This window comes from Populus trichocarpa, chromosome 4 (genome assembly GCF_000002775.5).
Source record: "Populus trichocarpa isolate Nisqually-1 chromosome 4, P.trichocarpa_v4.1, whole genome shotgun sequence".
NCBI lineage: Eukaryota > Viridiplantae > Streptophyta > Magnoliopsida > Malpighiales > Salicaceae > Populus > Populus trichocarpa.
The window spans coordinates 15563397-15578999 of NC_037288.2; the positions used below are offsets into that span (position 1 = coordinate 15563397).

Below are 15603 nucleotides of genomic sequence, written 5' to 3' on the forward strand. Positions count from 1 at the left end.
TCCTTCAATGGTTGATTTATTTTTGTCATCTTCATATCCTCCTTTCTCCAAGCATCCCTTTAATGATTCCAAATCCATTTTCCCTCCTCTTTCTGACTCTCTGGACAAAGGTTCGTTATTTGGAGGGTCAAAATGAATGAGTTTTCAACGAACTAAACAGGAATTTCAGATGATTACAGGGACATTGCTATGTCTGTTCCAACTTGGCCATCAATGTCATGATCCCACTTCTCAATATCTGAATCTGCCTTCTTTTTTTGCCGTAAAATGAACCTGAACAAGGCTTTTCTCAGATTTACATGTTAAATTGAGGCAGTTTGCGAAGATAATTTCTATTAGATGTTGGCACCCTTCCAGTGAGATAAATGATGAATGATAAATGCCTCTAAAGCTGGAGGAAATTCTGAGACTAGTAGCAGATTTACGCATTTGGTAACTTCCAAAGTCTTAAGCTTAGGAAGGCGGTCAATTCCAGGAGGTAGATTGACTATCCTGACAAATCCAATCTATCGAGAGATGACAAGCTGAGTTCAGACAATATGCAGCAACAAAGATCTTATCCAGCATTCTAAGCATCATTGTAATGATCGTCGATACATATAATTGCAAATATTTATCAGTTACATTATTGGTTCCAGTGAAGGAATACGAAGAAGCTAAGAATTTGCAGGTCATTTACAATTTACTAGGGACAGCTAGGTACTTAGTATGACGCCCTTGAGCAATAATTTTCCCAGTCTTTTTCTTCTTCAACTCGACACTGACAACTCCAACAGCTTTACCCACACGAAGAACCCTAGCTTCAATCTCGATTTCTTCCTGGAAGAACAGAAATAGAAAACTTCAAATGAATAATAAGTCAGAATTCGTTGTGCTCAAGTTATTTTACAAGTACAGAGGCACATCATGACATGCATACACTAATCCATTGACTAGACAGCTGCTATGATGAATGAAATTAACACCCAGAATCAACGTTGATACTGAGATTTATTTTACTCCCTCTTACCGTGCTAAGAATTTAAGATTTCCCTACTCATTTTGTTCTCTTGCTTGTCCTACATACCAAAGCTTCTTGTTCATTAACAAACAGTGTAAACCCAGTATTTTATCCCATCTAATAAACAAAGCATTGCTCAAAAGAGGGTAGCCCCATTCCAACTTTAACTTGGTATACTCTTTAGTGAGTCAATTGCACAACATAAACATGTAAAGGCTAAAATAGAGAAGTTCAGCAGGGAAAATTTTATGGTGGAAGTACCTAGTGGTATCCTATTAGTTACTCCCTGGACTTATCTTGAAAAAAAAGATAGATACAAAGAGAAAAGAGAAGATGAAACCTATGATCCACCAAAAGTTATAAGAATATCTCCACTTAGAATTTCTCTCCTAATTGTATCTATTTTTTTCTTCAAAAATATTAGGGAGTAACTAGTATGATACTCTACTAGTTACTCCCTGAGCACTATTAAATTTCTCGTTCAACAGAGTCTACAAGTGAGCCAACTAACCTGCAAAGCATTTATTAAAGGAAAGGACCAATAAGTGAAAAGAAATTAAATCTACAAAATACAAATATTATCTGCATCTCATCTACACAAATTAAGTGTTCACTATTTAGCTTGATACATGCCATTTTGATTCTTTGCAAGTGGGAGCAATCCAGTATTTTATAGACTCTAGAACTATAGCCAACCTATTCTACTAAGGAGATCTTAAGAGCCTGGCGAGTGATATTTAGGATTTTCAGCTAGAAACATACTAAACAATTTGGGCTCACCAATCTTGATTTTTAGGATTTTCACCAATAAAGGATTATTTAATGATTATCCTAATCTAGAAAGGAAACTAATAAGACAGCAACAAAGAAAGATATTTTGTATTTATTATTGTCCAAGTATTACAAGGAAACCTAGCTCTACAAGAAAAAAGTAAGAGGCGACAGAATTAATTCCATATTCAGATCAGATTTTCCTAGTCTATTTAGGACATCTAGAGGCGGCAACCCTTCCTAGAGATACAAGGAAGGTTTATTTCGACTATAACACCTTTTGAGCTAGGAAAATCAGACTTGTCACTTTTATTTCTCTTTAGTTATTTGCAGCAGCATAGAGAACCTTCATTTTAATTTTAATTTTAAAATGTTTTGGGTTTGTTTAACATTATTTGGGTTTATTTCAATTAAATTTTGGGTCTGCTTGTAAGTGGACTTTACATCAGCCCACATCCTGGGTATTCTAGGGTTCAACTTAGGTTATTACTCATAAAAACTCAATTGTAACCGAAGTTTCAGTTATACGTTTTCTTTGAATAATAATTCAGAATTGCCGCGCCTTTGTCTTGTGTGTACGAGGGTGAGAATTCTCTCTTTCTTGGTTCTCTAAAAAACTGAAATTGACTTACTGAAGAACAACTGGCTTTGTGACGTCTTCCTTATACTTCTCGTTAGCGAATTAGTATTTGTAGGGTGGGGATTCTTATTCTAATAGTTCTGGTGTCTTGGGACATGTTTTCATTGTGTCACACTTCTATCAAATATGTTTCGCCTTTCTAGGATTCGTTATTAATCTTGTTGTGAGTTGCATGACCATATGATTACGAGGTTCACATCATCATTTCCAGCAATTGATAGTGATGGTTGAGAATACAAACAATATGAGCAACCATCTATTGACTAAATCCAGCTCCCTCTATTTCTAGGATTCATAAGCTAGTTAATAGAAAGAAGTCCCCACCAAAGGTATGCTGAACACGGGAAACTTATCTTCACCGAAGCTACTATTAGTAACATTTGGTGAAACAGCTGAATAATCCATGCCTTTATTATAGCACAGTACAAGAATCTATATTGTATACAGATGAAACCTAACGCATAAATCTATAACATTTAAGACCAACACTGTTAATCAAACAAAAGTGAACCTTATGGTCAGACAGAAATGGCACCCAATTAAAGCAGACAGAAACAGCACCTGATTAAAGCACGAATAGATGGGACATAATTTGATATCTTTTTTCCTAGGCCATACTTGGAAAACTATTTCTGTAGGAGGGGAGGGGGAGATTTACAAAAACAAACACTCCACCGGCAGCTTATTGGATACTTTTAAGGCACCAAAGTTAACTAAGTTTAGCATAACACCTGATTAATGCACAATAACTTGTGATTAACAGTGCAACAAAAGGGTAAACGACCACAAACTCTTGAGAAATATAGAATAAGGCTTGCTGGATCTTAGTTCGATAGGTTGAGATATAATTTACAGTCTTATGGTCCAAAGCCCCATCAAATAGGCCTGGTATTGATACCATTACCAAAAGAAATAGACAGATGTAGATATGTTGTTAAACCATAAAAAAGAAAACACATAACAATATATTCGTAAAATATTTCCTTTTTCACTCTATCGTATATTCAAGACAGTTTCAACCCTGAGACAAACAGGTTAGGAATCATTCTATCAGGGCATTTAAAAAAACACACGCAAGGAACAAAATATAAGAGAGAGGAGGACTGATACCCACATCAGCAAAAGCAGCATCCAAGTATGAAACATTGATTTCTACAGAAACTCCAGTTGCTGGAGCTCCAACTGTGAATATTGCAGCAGATCCTACTAAGTCGACCAACGTGGCTGTAGCCCCACCGTGCAAGAAATTGCCACCATTCTTAGAAATAAGCAATCAAACAAAACACCAAATAATCAGTAACACCATTTAAGACCTAAAGTATTAAAGCATTCTTTGGCTTAGATTTTGGAAGAAAATTCCCTTACTTTTTTCTGATATTAGCTAATCACTTCCAAAGAGAATCCTAATTGAAAACAACCAACAAAAGACTTGACCTTTCTCTTGTTTTCATGACTAATCTCAGCAACCAAACTAAAAGGAGAGTAATTCAACCATTCCAATTGTTAATACACAAGAAAAACAAAAAAAAGGAACTGGGTAATTGTTTGATTTCCATTTTCCAAGTTCTTGTCGAAACCAAGCATGGGCATACAGTATTCATCTATGATGGTTATCCCAAGAGCCCAAATGGGTCATCTTTAAATCCTTGATTATGTATTTGAATCAGAAAACAACATAAAAACAGAGAGATTTGGGGTTTGTAGTGATTACCAGAAGACGAGGAGGGACTTTCATGGAGCAAACAACACGCCCAGGTTCAATGAGATCAATATGAAGGCCTTGCATTATAAATCTTTCAAAGAATCTGAGAGGCATTTTTTCAATGGTTGATGCATTCTTGTCTTCTTCATATCCTCCTGTCTCTAAGTATCTCTTCACTGATTCCAAATCCATTTTTCTTTCTTCCCTTTCCGACTCGTCTCAGACAAAGGTATGTTTGTTGAGAGAGTGATGAGCAAAGACGCAAAGCTAATCACTTTCAAAGAGATTGATCTAGTGGTTAAGGTGGTTTGTTCCTTTTTAGGATATAAATTAATATCTAATTTTTTTTTAAAATTAAATTCTTTTAAATGTATCATGCTAATATGAGATATATGACGTGCAAGGTAAAAAAAATAAAAACATACATTCATGAATAAAGTTGAGTTTTCTAGGCCTAAACATTTTTAAAAAATCATTCTAATATGAATATTCCTTTTTAACTTCTTGGGTTTTTCCCTATTTTTTTTTTTGTATTTTTAGGATTCCAAAATTATATTGTTTGGCATAATTTTTTTTGTTAATTAATGGAAAATACCAAATACATGGTAATGGAAAAGTAAAAATTATATTATTGATGACCCAATTAACAATAACTAAATAGACTCAATTAGATGAGTTTGTTCATGGTGATTTTTTTTATTGTAATTAATTTTATATAATGTAAGTAAATTTCAATTAATTTGTTTTTATTTCTTTCCTATTAATCATATACCTTTTCTTTTATCAAGTTAGTAATTTATTTTTAAAATTTCTTCGCAACTATTACAACTTATTTAGTTAAAAGTAAGAAAAAAATAAAATAAAATAAATTTGTGTGTTTACAATAATTTTAAAATGAATTTCTAAGCTTTTAAATTAAAAAAAATATAGAAAAATACATAGTTTTTAAACCTGGTCTGGTGGTTGGCCCGGTTTAAGATCCGGGTTCCGGCGTTTGACTGGGTCGCCCGGGTCAATTCTTTTTTTTTTAAAATCAAAACGACATCGTTTTAGTAAAAAAACAAACAAAAATCAACGAGTTGCAACCGGGTTTTTGACCGAGTCTTGCCGGGCCGACCCACCAGACTGAGTTGGGTTTGAAAATAATGAAAAAACATATCCTCTTTAACTTAATTATCTTTTTTTTTTTTTTTATCAAAACAGTAACCAAAATGCTACAAGATATGCTTTGGTGATGTATTTACAAGTTGGTGCCAAGATTTCAGAGAAATTAAGGGATTTTTAACAAAATAAAATTCCCCGCAATTTATAATTAAGTTGTTTACTTTGCCAGCCTTAGGAGTGAAGACCCTCTCAAATCACCTTCTTGCTGCAGCAAGAACATTCAAAATGCTACAAAGGGAACCATTTCTCATCAGGTGTTGTGCCATCATAGACTCTGCAAAGGTACTTAAGGCAGGTAAGGTTAAAGCCATCTATACTGTGGATAAATCATGGGAAGAAGATGTTCTAAACTGTTTTCATTGTCCAATATCTGATGAGTAGCCTAAACACAATCGACATTAATATATTTCAGTTCATCAATTTATGAAATAAAATCATTGCATTGCATTGCATAGAAAATGCTGTCTTGAATTCACTCCAGGAGAAATTCGGAAAGGAGCTGCAACAATATGCGAGGAGGGCAACCAAATTTACTGCTCAGCATGGCTGTCAGAGTGTCAAACTCTCCATCATTCAACTCATCTGACAATTATTTTTATCAGAGAATGTGCAGTGTTTGATGCGTTATTCAGTGATACATTACTGGTTCTCGAGAACGAACTACCATGAAAGACTTGCAAGCCGTTTACATTTTACTAGAAATAAGAAGGTACTTGGTATGACGCCCTTGAGCAATAATTGCCCCACTCTTTTTCTTCCTGAAATCAACACTCGCAGATCCAACAGCTTTGCCTGCACGTAGAACCCTGGCTTCAATCTCGATTTCTTCCTGAATGAACGGAAACAGAAAACTTCGTCAGACTGGCAAGTCAAACGTTGTTTATGATTCAGTAATTTTTACATGTACGATGGAACATCCACACATATACACAGCTGCTATGATGAATGGAATCAACACTACATATCAGCATTGAGATTTCCCTTACTCCATTATATTGTTCTAGAAATCTAAGATTTCCCTTACTCCATCTTGACCAAAACTTCTTGCTTGTCAACAAACAGAATGGACCTAATAGTTCATCTAATCAAATAAATAAAACATTGCACAAAAAAATTCAATACAATTTCCAACTTCAACTTATCATACTCCAAAGTGAGTTGACAGTGACAGAACTCATGTGATGCCAGCTGCAATTAAACGTAGGCAACCTCAAAACTTAGAAATCTACAATAAGGCTTGCTACATCTAAGTTCGATAGGGTTTCAGATAAAATTGATAGCAATATGAATCAAATTCTTCATCAATCAGGCCCTGTATTGACACCGTTACCAAAAGAAACAACAGACATAGGTAAGTCAACATGTTTAACCATAAAAAAATGCATTTAACAATTCTTTGATTTGAAAAAGATTTCCTTATCCACTCTGTCAAATATTCAAGAAATTATGGTTGGAATTGTGCTATCAATTGTATTGAAGAAATAAAATTAACACAAAGAAACGAGTATCGAAAAATAGAGAGCAGGGAATGATACCCACATCAGCATAAGCAGCATCCAAGTATGAAACATTAATTTCCACAGAAACTCCTGTTAAGAACACTCCTGCTGCGATCAGTGCAGCTGACCCTACCACATCAACCAGCATTGCTGTAGCCCCAGCATGCAAGCAATCGCTACCGTTCTTCACAATAAGCCATCAAGCAAAACCCCAATAATCAGCAACACCCTTTAAAACCAAAATGATTAAATCATTGTTTGGCTTAAAGTTATGGAACAAATTTACGAACTTGTCAGTATTTTATCTCAAAACAAGAATATAAAGAAAATTACTTCAAAAAAAATCCTAACTAAAGAGCAGACATAAAAAAATTCTCAACTTTCTCTTGGTCATCATGAATTATCTGAACGACCAAACTAAATGGAGGGTAATCCAACCATTTCTCTAATTTGCCTTAGTTCTGTTGTCAAAACCAATCAAGGGAAAACAATAGTCCGCCGTGGAAGTTATCCCAAGAATCCAAAGGAGTCATCTTGAGATCCTTGATTATGCATTTGAATAAGTTGATAGCAATAAAGCACAGAGTTTGAGGTTTGAAGTGGTTACCAGAAGACGAGGAGGGACTTTCATGGAGCAAACAACACGCCCAGGTTCGATGAGATCAATATGAAGGCCTTCCATTACGAATTTTTCAAAGAATCTGAGTGGCGTTTCTTCAATTTTTGATGCTTTCTTGTCATCTTCATGTCCTCCTTTCTCTATGTATCTCCTCACAGATTCCAAATCCATTTCGTCTATTCTCTTTCTAACAGATATGATCCTTACCTGTAAATGAGTTTATGTTTTGGGGGATCAGGTGTGTTTGGGGAGGGGATGGGATGGGGTGTGAGATACAATTCATTGAAGCACAACCACACCTCGTCGAATTTATTAGTCGTGGGTCGTGGCGCACAAGTTGGTTGAACACTCGTATTAATAAAAATAAAAAATATATAAATAATTTTTTTTTAATGTTTTGTTTTATATGTATCTCACCCAAAAATCTCCAATTCACCTCACTTCACTGTACTTCCAAAAACATAAATGTTTATATATATATATAGAGGATGCTAGTTTGGTGTCCAAAAACAAAGACAATAGTAATCTCGAGAAAATACATAGGCTATTAGAGATTGATAGGATTTACAATTGAATTTAATCTTAAGATTATGATCTAACCCCATGTATTTTCTTGGATTTCTTTTAGTGTATTGTTTCTTAAAGGTTTAGCATAACTCAATATAAAATGATGGGAATAAATTGACTGCCTCTCAGCAATGTTCTCTAATGACTCCAGTATCAGCAGGGGAGACTAAATCTACAATGTTCTTCTCTAAATGGTAGTGAGGCTCCTGGCCCAGATGGGTTTTCTGCAGATTTTCTCAAGAAGGCTTGGAGTATTGTTGCTGTTGCTGGTGCTGTGCTTAATTTCTTCTCTACTGGTAAGTTTCTAAGAGCTGTCAATACTGTTACATTGGTGCCTAAGGTGCAGAATGCTAACAAGGCCATGGATTTTAGGCCTTTATCAGGCGGCAACACCATTTACAAATGCATAGCAAAAATTCTAGCCAAAAGGTCGAGAACTTGTCTTCCAGCTCTTATTAGTCAGAACCAAACAGCATTTGTTCATGGTAGGAAAATTGGTGATAATGTGCCATTGACTCAAGAGACTGTGAGTGTTTATGATGGAACTGGAGCTGTTCGTTCCTGATTGTGCTTTAAAGGTGGATCTCTTGAACGCCTTTGACTTAGTTCATTGGGGATTTCTCGTTAATGTCTTGCAGCCAATGGCTTTTCCTTCTCAATTCAGAGACTGGGTCAAAGTTTGTTTCACTGTACTCCTGCTTCTTCTTTTTTTATTATGCCGTTACACTGTAAATTTATTTAAAAAACAAGGTTATTAAGCATATTTGAGGCTAAATAAAACAAAATTTATTTATTTTTATGGTTAAAATTTTATTGAAATTTAATATCTAACATATACTCTTTAACATAGAATATTTACATGATTTAAATAAATTGTAGGTGAATGAAAAATTAATTTCAAAGAATCATTAATTGACATGTTTTGGTAAAACCTAAAACCCTTTAAAGAACTTTATGGAAAAAAAATCAATTTTTCTAGTGTTTATAAAGTGAGTAGTTGAAAAGTTAAAATTGAATTCAAATAACACAAGCTTCTAAAGGGAAGAGATCTTAGGAAAAATAAGCTTTAGGCTTAAACCCGCACGCGTGCCTGCCCGACTTGTGCTCGGGCCTAAGTTTGAGTTTATTATAAAATAATATTTTAGGCTATAAAAGATTATTTTTTGTCAAATGAACTATTTGTTCAAGCTCATTGTTTGTCCAGTCCATGAAGGTTAATAATCTCTTCTAGAAGCTTTTGTTGCAAATATGAACAATTTTTTCAACTAAAAAAAAATACAAATTCATGGCTATTATGTTCAAATTTAATTCTTGATTTATGGTAACTAATCAAAGATTAATAATGTGAGAATTAATTCTGATTATTACCGAAATTAATTATTCAGATTTTTAGTTTTCAAAATTCACTATTAAAAAAAAAGACGGAGGAAGAGTTTCCTACAATGTTTTTTATATATATTTTTTTAACTTTTCCTCACCTCATATTTAAGTGTTTTCTTTTCTTTTTATGTTTTGATTTTCCTCTTAAGTCTAGAGCTTAGGTTTATCTTATTGAGAAATATTTGAGTTATATAATCTTTGGTTCAAAAACTTTATTTAAAAGTGCATCTAAATCAATGTGGTGGTGTTGGAATCTTGAAAGATATATTATAAACATTTTAGTTGCACAAGTGATAAGCAATAAAACATTAAGGATAAATGATTCATCATTGACAAAAATAAAAGTTTCTTTACTTTAAAGTGTTTCAACAAGTAAGTACTCTAATTTATTTTAATTAAAGCATAATTATTTTTATTATTAGTATGCATGCTAGGACTTTGATTTTATATCAACTGCAAATATTTATGTTGAAAACATGTTTTTCATGAGTTTTATGTTTTGTATGCTCTTATTACGATAAACTAACATCTTTGTTCACTAGTCTAATATATTTACAATTCTGAAAAACAATCTTAAAGCTTTATTCGTATATTAGACTTTGTTTAGTTTATCTCGTGAAAAAAAATATAGATTAATTGTGAAATAGGTTTTTAGAATTGTCTTATGGTATATATTTTTGTTTTAAAGTTATAGTTTATCTCCTAAAATTGTTTTCATGCAATTTGGATGTTTCGATGCATGTCATATATTTTATTGATTTATGTTTTTCAACAAGTGAATTATTATTTTGTTTATGATATCTTGCTTATATGATCATGCTTTTTGCTTAACATGCTTAAATATTTTATAATGATAATGATATGATGCATGTTAAAAAGAACTTAAGCTTTAATATGTTGATTTTATCTTGCATGTTTAAATATTTTTATTTATTAAGTTGTTTTATTATAATTTTTTTATATTACTTGCTTATTATGGAGCCAAAGTATTTATTTATAAATATTATTGGCTATTGTTTATATAGTAATATCATGTCTTATACTCATTCTACTCAAGATTTGGTTGTGCCAACCAATATTGTTTGCCAAGTACTAATTTGGTAATGAAGATTACACCATCACCTTCTATGGTGTAAGGTAAGAAACCCGAAAAGTTTAATGAATTGAACTTTAAGAGGTGACAACAAAAAATGTTGTTCTATCTAACCACCTTGAACTTGACAAAGTTCTTGGCTGAGGATGTATGGAATCAGACTGATTTCATATGCAAGAACTACATCTTGAATGACTTAGACAATACACTATATGATGTGTATAGTTCTATAAATAGCGCATAAGCACTATGAGAAGCTTTAAACAAAAAGTACAAAGTTGAAGATGCTAGTATGAAGAAATTCATAGTCGGAAAATTTCTTAATTTCAAGATGGTTAATTGAAGCATCGTAATGAGCCAAGTTCAAGATTTTCAACTCGTCTTGCATGATATACACAATAAAGGTATGTCTCTAAGTGAGTTATTCCAAGTGGATGCAATCATTGAAAAATTAACATCATCTTAGAAACATTTTAAGAATTATCTTAAACATAAGCCTAAGAAGATGGGAATTGAAGATCTCATTTTGAGGTTGAAGATAAAATTTGGCAATAAGTTGTCAGAAAAGATAGCTAACTCTTCTAGAGCCAAAAAAAAAAATGTTATGGAACAAGCGGTAAATTCCTACAATAAAAATAATAAAAAAAGCTTGTTGTGAAAGGGAAAGGAATTGTCAAGAAGTTCAATGGCAAATGTTTTATCTATAGTAAGACTAAGCATCCAGTCAAAGATTGGAAAAAAAAAAAAAAAACAAGGGTCAGAAAGAAAACCCTAAGAAAAGAATTGTTGAAGCCATTGTCACCAATGCCGATCACTCTACTAATAAATTTTCAGAAATAAACTTGTCTTATTTTGTTTTTGAAGTCAACCTAATCAACAATTCTAAGAAGTTATGGGTTGACATTGTTACTACATTTCATGTATGCAATGACAAGAGGATGTTTCTAACTTAGAAAAAAATGGATGGAGAAAACCTATACATGAAGAACTTATTAACCACCAAGGTACTAAGTGTTGGAAAGGTCATACTAAAAATGATATCTGAAAAGCTTCTTACCCTCAACGATATACTGCATGTTGCTGATATTAAAAAAAACTTAATGTCTAACTTATTATTAAGAAGAAAATGGTTTTAAGATGAGTTTTTAGAGTGATAAATTTATACTCTCTAGGAGTGGTATATTTTTAGGAAATGGGTATCTTTGTGATGATCTTTTTAAAATGAATGTAATGACCATTACAATCAATTATGAAAATAATAATAAGATTGCCTTTTCTTCTTATTTGCTTGAGTCTTGTGATGTGTGACATGATAGGTTATGTCATATGCATTATAATTTTATGCAAATGTTAATAAACCATGAATTATTACCAAGTATGATTTTCAAGAAAAAAAAACATAAGTGTGAAATTTATGTAAAGTAAAAATTCACAAAACCTTCTTTTCAAATAAATGAAAAAAGTAGTGAACCTCTAGACTTAATTCACTCAGATATTGGTGATTTAAAGTTTGTGCAAATTAGAGGTAAAAAAAACTATTATATTACTTTTACAGAAGATTGCACAAGGTATTGGTATACTTATTTGCTTAGGAGAAAAAAATGAAGCTCTTGAAATGTTTAAACATTATAAGCATGAAGTTGAAAATTAACTTAATAAGAAGATAAAAGTAATAAGAATTTATGGATGTGGAGAATATGAAGCACCATTTGATGAATTATGTTCCTAAAATGCTATTATCCACCAAACTACTTCTCTTTATTCATCACAATAAAATAGTGTTGTGAAACGTAAGAATTGAACATTAAAAAAATGATGAGTGCCATATTGATAAGTTCAAGAGCACCCTAGAAGTTGTAGGGGGAAGCAATTCTAACTACCAATTATATACTTAACCAAGTACCCCGTAAAAAGTTAAAAAAAACATCGTATAAATAATGAAAAGTAGAAGAGCTTCATATAAATACCTCAAAGTGTGGGGGTGTCATGAAAATGTAGCAATACTTGATCTTAAAAAGGTCAAGATAGGACATAAAACTATGGATTATATATTTATTGGGTATGCATATAATAGTAGTGCATATTGATTTTTATACACAGTTAAGTATTGAGGATATTCATCCTAATACTATTATGGAATCAAGAAATGCTACATTCTTTGAAGATGTGTTTCTATGGAAGTAAGTACAAGAAAATATTAACTTAAAAGAATGAATTAGGGTAGTTCAAGTAATCATCATTAATCAGAAGATGATGAAGTTGATCGTAGAAAGAGTAAAGAGGAAAAATGACCAAAATATTTTGTTCTGATTTTTTAACAAATTTGTTAGAAAATAAACCTCAAACTTAATCCGAGATGATGTCCTGTCCAGAAGCTTGCTATTAAAAAGAGATAGTCAATAGTCAAATTGAATCTATTATGAATACATAGAAACTAGTGGATTTTCCTCCCGTATGTAAACCATTAGGCCATAAGTAGATCTTCAAAAGGAAGATGAATGCTGACGGCATCATTAACGAATATAAAGCTAGACTTTTTGTTAAAAGTTTTAGACAATAAGAAGGTGTGAAATATTTTGACACATATTCATCTGTGTTAAGAATAAGTTCTATACAAACTTTAATAGTTATTGTAGCTATTAACAAGCTTGAAATATATCAAATGGATGTAAAAACAACTTTTTTAAATGATGATCTTGATGAGAAAGTTTACATGGAAGAATCTGAGAGGTTTGTTATCAATGGGCAATAAAAAAAAGTTTATCAGTTTGTCAAATCATTATATATTTTGAGACAAACACCTAAACAATGGCATACAAAATTTGACAAGGTGATGTTGCCAAATGAGTTCAAAATCAATGAAGTTGATAAATATATTTATGTGAAAAACACAGATAAATATTACATCATTATATGTCTCTATATGGATGATATGCTAATTTTAGGTAGCAATGGTCACATGATCAAGTCTACTAAGAAAATATTAACTAACATGTTTGACATAAAAGACTTGGGTGTTGTAGATGTCATACCAGACATAAAAACTTATAGGACATCTGATTGATTGATATTGTTCTCTCATCTTATTATGTTTAGAAAATTCTCGATAAATTTTCTAAAGGTGAAAATAGTACTGTTAAAACATCAATAGATATAAGTGTATATCTGTCCAAGAATAGAGGTAAATGAATAAACCAATTGGAATATTCTTGAATAATTAGAAGCCTAATGTACATTGTAAACTGCATAAGGCCTGACATTGCTTACTTGGTTAGTAAATTGAGTAGATTTACAAGTAATCCAAGTATTTGACGTACACCTTGGACTATAGGCTACGCTAAACCGGTTACCTAGTAGTACTGGAAGTGTATAATAATGCTAATTAGATATCCGACACTAAGGATTCAAAATCCACAAGTGGATATGTCTTCATACTTGGCGAAGCAGCTGTGTTATGAAAATCCTCTAAGTAAACATGTATCACAAGATCCACAATGGAATCAAAGTTTATTGCTCTTGATAAAATTAGAGAGGAAGCTGAATGAATTTGGAATTTCTAAGAGGATATTCCATGTTGGCCAAAACTAGTGCTAATTATTTGTGTTCATTGCGATAATCAGTCAGCAATTGGAATGACACAAAGTAGTATGTATAATGGTAAATCTAGACATATACATCATAGATATAATATTGTTAAACACTTGCTCTCAAATAGAATTGTTTCAATTGACTACGTAAAGTCAAATAAAAATATTATGGATCCGTTAACTAAAGATTTATCAAGAGAACTTGTGTATAATTCATCGAGGGGAATGAGCTTAAAGCCTTTAAACTTAAAAGAATGTAATGATGGTAACCACACCAAGTTGATTGGAGATTCAAAGATCTATGTTCAAATGTAAAACTAAGTCATTTAATATTCTCGGTAGCACTAGGAAATTATTATTTTCTATCTATTTCTATGATGAAATAAGCACTAGATTCAACATAATAAATGATGAGTTGTGCTCTTAATGATTTTCATATCTTGGTACACCGAGCAGAGTATACTTTTAATAAAATATTATCTATATGAGTAAGAAATGTGATAGTTTATTTAAGAATTTTGATAAATGTTGAATTCTATAAAGCACTCATGAATCTAAGAGTTATTCAGGGATAAAATAAACACAACAGTGATAACCAAAGAAAATCTTTAGGTAGAGAACTATATGAGTACTATTGTCTTGATTAACATAAAATTTGAATAGTTCAAGATATTATATTCACTATTTAGCTAGTAAATTCAATAGTAATTCACTAAGAAAAGTTCAAAGAAAAAAACTACCTGTCATAATATAGTGATCTACCAAATCAGTATCTCTCAACAAATTTTTAAGTCATTTCAAAACTGGTGAGACAATTTCCAGTCATGTAGGGAACCATTGAAAATTTGTTTAAAGAACATGGTTAATGGACATATTTGAGACTAAATTAAAATTGAGATCTACTCACTTTTAGGATTAAAACTTTGTTGAGATTTAATCTCTAACATATGCTCTTTAACATAGAACATCAATATGATTTAAACAAATTATGGGTGAATAAAAAATTGATCTTAAAAAACCCTTGGTTGACATGTTTTTGTGAAACCCAAAACCTTGTAAAGAACTCTATCCCACATTAGAAAGAAACAATACTTTTCTAGTATTTATAAAGTGGGTAGTTGAAAACTAAAAATGGGATCCAAATGGCACCCAAGCTTTTATAAGGGAGAAATCATAGGCAAAGTGGGCTTTGAGCTTAAACCCCCTCTCCGCGCGTTCCAGGCCTGACTTGGGCCTAAGTTTGGGTTTATTGTAAAATAATATTTTGGGGCACAAAATATTTTTTTTGCCAACTAAGATTTGGACTTGGGTCTGGTCCATGAAGAATTATTTCTTTCAGCCCATTATTTTTCTAGTCCAATCTATGAATGTTGTCGTGGCGTGCACGACACCAAATGACGAGTCTCTTTCCTAGATCGAAAAGGTTTTAGATATGTTGGGATTAATCATGAAATTATGATTTGAAGGGTTTAGGAGTTGCCACCTAGTATTATGGCCACTAGAAAACCTACTAATCTGCAAGAGTCTAGGTAGGAGAACTAGTTATGCATGGAGAAGATGTATCATACCTAATGCACTCTA

At 32.2% G+C, this 15603-nt stretch overlaps 2 protein-coding genes across 2 annotated transcripts; both read right to left on the bottom strand.

Annotated features, from left to right (window-relative positions):
* Positions 1 to 540: 540 nt before the first annotated feature.
* LOC7472584 (uncharacterized) lies at positions 541 to 4412 on the bottom strand. Its single transcript, XM_024599979.2, has 3 exons — positions 4123 to 4412; positions 3526 to 3669; positions 541 to 819 (listed from the first exon to the last, which is right to left on the bottom strand). Exons 1-3 carry the CDS (start codon positions 4303 to 4305, stop codon positions 676 to 678), a joined length of 471 nt encoding a protein of 156 aa, XP_024455747.1. The 5' UTR covers positions 4306 to 4412; the 3' UTR covers positions 541 to 675.
* Positions 4413 to 5607: 1195 nt separating this feature from the next.
* LOC7463013 (uncharacterized) lies at positions 5608 to 7715 on the bottom strand. Its single transcript, XM_002305972.4, has 3 exons — positions 7384 to 7715; positions 6817 to 6960; positions 5608 to 6106 (listed from the first exon to the last, which is right to left on the bottom strand). Exons 1-3 carry the CDS (start codon positions 7564 to 7566, stop codon positions 5963 to 5965), a joined length of 471 nt encoding a protein of 156 aa, XP_002306008.1. The 5' UTR covers positions 7567 to 7715; the 3' UTR covers positions 5608 to 5962.
* Between the last annotated feature and the right edge of the window lie 7888 nt (positions 7716 to 15603).